Source organism: Stegastes partitus, unplaced genomic scaffold (assembly GCF_000690725.1).
Source record: "Stegastes partitus isolate 25-593 unplaced genomic scaffold, Stegastes_partitus-1.0.2 Scaffold564, whole genome shotgun sequence".
NCBI lineage: Eukaryota > Metazoa > Chordata > Actinopteri > Pomacentridae > Stegastes > Stegastes partitus.
Window position 1 is genome coordinate 183,289 of NW_007578295.1, and position 5,339 is coordinate 188,627.

Here is a 5,339-nt window from a genome sequence, read left to right on the forward strand (position 1 = left end):
GAACCTGCCTTCACCCTGAGTCAGCTGGGATAGGCTCCGCCCCCCATGACCCTGGTGAGGATGAAGGTGTAGAGATGATGGATGGATGGATGGATGGATGGATGGATGGATGGTAGAGTCACGACCTGCTCTGCTTCTGACAGCAGTCCTTCTAACCACCGTCCCTCTTCATGCCTAAACTGAACCTCCTTGTGCCTAAAACAACTAACCGTACCAATGAAGGCAACACGCACCAGCCAATCAGAGGCAGAGCAGAGGGGGCCTTTGCCAACCTAGGAAAACAGTCTTGCTGCACCCTGCTGGATGATACTAGAGGGGATGTAGAAGTGAGTATCCGTGATGCTGACAATACTCTGTACACCTGAGCTTAGCCTGCATTACAGCACTGGGTCTGACAGACCTCACACTGAACCAGGGCTGCCTCTTTATTGCCATCCTCTGTTCATCTGCACACTCCTTTGTTCTTGTGAATGAGTTCTTAGTCAGATGTGACTTTGTGTCTGTCTGTCAGCTGGCTGACTTCTTGTTTTCTCTCCTCCCAGGAATGGAAGGGATAGAGTGCTCCTTACCTCCGGATGGACGTCGTGTTCCTCTCAGTTTACTCTCGGAGGACAGTTTCAGGGAGTGCCAGGGTACCCTCACCCTAACGGACTACCTCATAGTCATCTTTTCTGGGATTTCAGTCTCCGTGGCAGCCATCATGGCCAGCTTCTTCCTTGCTTCCACAGTGCACTGCTTCCAGCGCCTGAGTAAAGGCAGCAAAGGAGATGAGGAGGAGGGGAATGACTGACGGGGAGGAAAAGGGAAAATGGATTATGTAAAACACAAGAGTTTCATACAGAGCCCTTGCTGAGAGATCATGTTGGACTGTGAGAGGAAGCTCAAAAACACATGAAAGCAAGGTTTAAAAGGCTGACATGAAGGAAGAAGTCATACCAAGGAGGCTTGTACCAATTCAAATCCAAGATCCCCACTGGGCTATCATGAGAGTGATGGAGTGGTTTGGAAACAAGAGACAGGTTTGGATGACTGTGATGAAGTCCAACAGGTGGAGATGTGTGTCATAGTGCTGGATGTAAAGGAGCAACAAGCGCTTAGAGCAAAATGTAAACCGTGTTTCCACCTCGTGTTAGCTATCAGGCAAAAAGTCCTGTAGAGGTCTGACAGGAGCTGAGCCAGGACTAGACTACAAGGTGGTTTAGCCTTTTGAGAGGACCACGGAGGACTTGGCAGCAGCTTGGCACTGGTCCTCTGGGCATGTCGACCTTTCCCTTCTCCAGACACAACTGTTCTTTGTCTGTGTAAAAATGACAATGACTTACTTTTTTATTTTGTTTATGAATGTAGAATGCAGAATGTAAATAAACAAACAGTCAAGCTATTACCTCCCTGGTAATGATCTTTTTTTGGGGGGTAGCGAGTTGCTCAGCACCTTGTAAAGCCAGGTTCAGTGTCAGATGAATTAGACCATTAAACAGTCTTCTGACATGTAGTAATCATGAGACACTGCTGTGACGAAGGTGTCCAGGTGTGTACATGTGATGAATTAGTGGGAGAGGTCCGACACAGTCCCACAGCTGTACACAGAACCGCATGGGAGACTGGTTCTACAACCATTCTAGGATATCTGTTGGAGTGGAAATGAAGCTTGTGCTTTATAAATGTGATGAAAACAATGTGGACTTCTGTCTTTGTGTGTGCATCAGGCCTCAGGACTGCTCCCACTGCACACTGTTGATGGAGAACCAGTGTTCCAGCCCACATGGACTGTTTTATCCAGACACTGGTGTGTACACAGTTTATAATGATAGCTAGCATAACTGAGTTGTCAGCCACACTGGGCTGTTCCCAGCAGACACTGCAGAACTTTAAGCTAACCCTTCCTCATAGTGCTGCCGGTAAATTCCTTTATCCGTGAACACGTGTCCCACATGTGATCCCGTGGTTTCCACTGGGTCTGGGTATGAGTTTCACACGGGAACATCCTTGGTATCCACATGTAATCCAAAGGGTTGCACATGTAATCCCATGCATTCCACATGGATATGTGTGTGCTTCTCACTCAGTCATGTTCCTCTGGGGCTCTTTCTGTGGCTCAGGTGGTGGAGCGGTTGTCCTCCAGTCAGAAGGTTGGCGGTTCGATCCACAGCTGAAGCGTCCTTGGGCAAGACCCTGAACCTGAAGCTGCTCCCAGCAGCTCTGTTGGTGTCTGAATGTGTGTGAATGAGAAACACACTGTGAAGAGCTTTGGATCAGAGTCTAAGTATATTTCTCTGTAATACCTGAGCCGTTGCACATTTCTACTCTTGTTAAACATTCTGTGATGATTCTTAGGGAACATCGGATCCACTGATGACTGTCCTGTAACGCTATTGGATCAAATGTTCTGAGCAGCTCGTCGGTCTTTCATAATAATGCATTGACAACACACAGAAAAAGAGACACTGACTCATCCTACAGGTTTGCTTCTGCTATCTCTACTGTCCATGCTTTGACCTTTTAAAGAGGTGGAATAACTTTGACTGGCTGTCGTGTGTCCATCGCAGCCAGAAGCTCCATCTAGAAGTGCCTTCATGATTACCATCCACCACATGCAGGCTTTATACAACATGTGTAGCATTACACATTAAAAATGTGATTGATGCAGCTGCAGCAGCGAACTGTCCAATGTGCTGCTGCTGCTGCCTTCGCTCTGGGTGCACAGACAAGGAGGACACTCTGCACATTCACCTGTCTTCAGAGCTCACCTGTCACACAAGGAAGTGGGTGTGGTCACGCACACATGTCTGAGAACAACGTAGCAAAGAATCGCTTTTCTATGGAAAACAAAACACAACAATTCCGACGCTATCTGCCTGTTAAATGGCCAAAGATACGCCAGCAGGCAGCAGCAGACCAGCTGGTCGGTTGTTATCCATCATGATCACTGCTGAACACGAAGCTTAATGTAGCAGAAAGGTGTAGCAAGGCTGTGGGATTGTCCAGACGGAGGTCCAGATACGAGGAGGGCTTGATGCTGGAAGGCTCATTAGTTGTTCATTATTGTTCATAGTTGTTATAATAACTAGTAGGGCTGGTCCCAGTAGAACTTTCTGCTCTCTGGATATTCAGGCCCAGTTAATGATGAATATCAGAACATTCGGTTCGGTTGGGGGCCACTTCCACCCCGGGGCAGCGCTCTGACGGGGTGGAAGTGTCCAGAACACACAGGCAGTACTTGGCTGCTGATGCTAGTTTAGTTAGCGCTCACACTTCTGTTTCCTCCATCGGTGGCGGCGGGGGAGTGGCAGATACGCTCCACCGTTACCATCCATGTTTACTTCCATAAACACTGAGCTACGTACTGTAGATGGAAATGGATCAGCGCAGCCTCACAGGCCGCTTTGAGGCGTCAGGGTTCCTTAAAGATTTTCTTATTTTTATTTAAAAAACCTTCAAAAGAGCAATAATTTAAGAGCAGCGTTACTGGTGTGATAGTCTCTCCTGTATGTGTGGTAGGCATGTAGAAGCTGTTAACCTGGACACGCTCCCAGAGGGTGTGTGTGTGTGTGTGTGTGTGTGTGTGTGTGTGTGTGTGTGTGTGTGTGTGTGCACTTACTTGAAAGCTAAATATGTAATCCCCCATTTCAAAGGGCTTTATGTGGATGAACGAGGATTATCAGGGTGTGAAATAAAAGGTGTGGGTGTCAAAGGATAACAGAAGAGATGTAATAAAGACATGTTGCTGTGAGATGTCGTGTTGTTACCTGCTTTGTTCTGACGGATTAAACTGCAGGACTGTCTGTTGTCCTGGTGAAGGAGAAGCAGCTCTGAACAGGTTGTTTTCTGACAAACAGAAAACACACAGATGCTAGAACATACTTTCCTTTTCATTCCCATTTTGTTTGAGTTTAGTTCCCTCGTTTAGAGCTTTGATGTCACTGGACCATGGACCACAAACATGTATTTCACATCATCATCTTCCCCTGAACTGTGGAGTCCAGAAGTCTACAGAACCGTTCAGTGAAACCAGCTGAGTCAGCACCAGACGTTTTGACATTTAGGTTTGTTTTTCAGGACAGACCTGAATTTATATTTAACGTATTCACCTGCAATAACCTCAATAACTCTTTACTTAAAAATGTTTGTTTCTAGACTATTGTCACTAATCTGTTCTCTGAAATATAAAATTCACAATTTCTAAAAAAATCAGCTGATCATAGACCCAGAGTGTGTTTTCACTTGATGCAGTGGACAGGAGGACCAGGGCTGCTCCGACAGCGCCGACGGGTTAAAAGCTGCACTCTTCTTTTCTTCATCCCTATAACTATAGTTTCTCATCTGACCTCATCAGTCAGAAGGCTGTCATGTGCTACGTCCCCTCCTAACAAGAGGAGAGCAACACGACAGCCAGAAGATACGCAGCAGTCACTGTGAGGTGGAGCTAAAGCTAGAGTCTCATTTTAACAGTGCTTCAACAAAAATGTGCAACAAAGGTTCACAGAAGAGGCTGGAGGATGTGACGAGGTGGTGGTGGTGGTGCCAAACAGCTGGAAAGAAGAAAACAAGACAAGACCTGAAGAACTCCTCTGATGTCACAAAACCAACCCAATCAAAAGACCAACTGACTTCTCTACAAATGGAGCTGTGAAGTGATAACCCCGGTGTGTCTAACAATGGTGGAGGGTTTCCTGAAGTCCCATCACCACACAAACATACTTCCAGGTTTACAGCAGACAAAGCAACATGCGGTGAAGATGGCGGCTCTGCTGATCCGACACTGGCCTGGTCTTAAGCTGCAACACACCACCCCTGATTGGCCAGCTCCACAGGTGGACGCCAGCTTCCAGGTGGATCCCAATCAGGTCATCAGCACCTGGGAATGAGACATAAAGGAGGGGGAAGGAGAGGCAGAACACACTGACACACCAGCAGCCCTCTGGCTCGGACCAGTACCACTGACATCCTACCAGAACACGGCCATGTGTGTCACACAACAGGATTTATTCATCCATCACAGAGAACTAAAAGGACCAAAGATGTCAATTTAAACATGTCGTTTTGTGCATCAGTGTCTGACCATCTTTGTCACTGCCTAACAGATGCTGAAATGTTCGTTTTGTTCTGCATCAGAGAAGTCAATCAGAACTACAGTACGGTAGAGTTAAACATGTCACCAATCAAACTGTCCAGCTTGTTGGACTTACCTCATCGGGTGTGAGCAGACAGGCTCATCAATACAGGCCATAGGAGTGCATGCAGCACCCGTCTCTCTCTCAGTCATCCAGCGGTGGTGCTGAGATGTTGGTGGACCACTGACGGACTGCTGAGATGTTGGTGGACCACTGACGGACTGCTGA

The 5,339-nt window shown here is 47.2% G+C and overlaps 1 protein-coding gene across 1 annotated transcript in view; it reads left to right on the forward strand.

The window, feature by feature from the left end:
* The window catches only part of lrrc38a (leucine rich repeat containing 38a), a 10,119-nt gene extending 9,329 nt beyond the window's left edge, over positions 1-790 (forward strand). Inside the window, exon 2 of the mRNA XM_008288554.1 lies at positions 543-790. Within this exon, the coding sequence (XP_008286776.1) occupies positions 543-790 (248 nt within the window). The remainder of the gene's footprint in view (positions 1-542) is intronic.
* Positions 791-5,339: the final 4,549 nt, after the last annotated feature.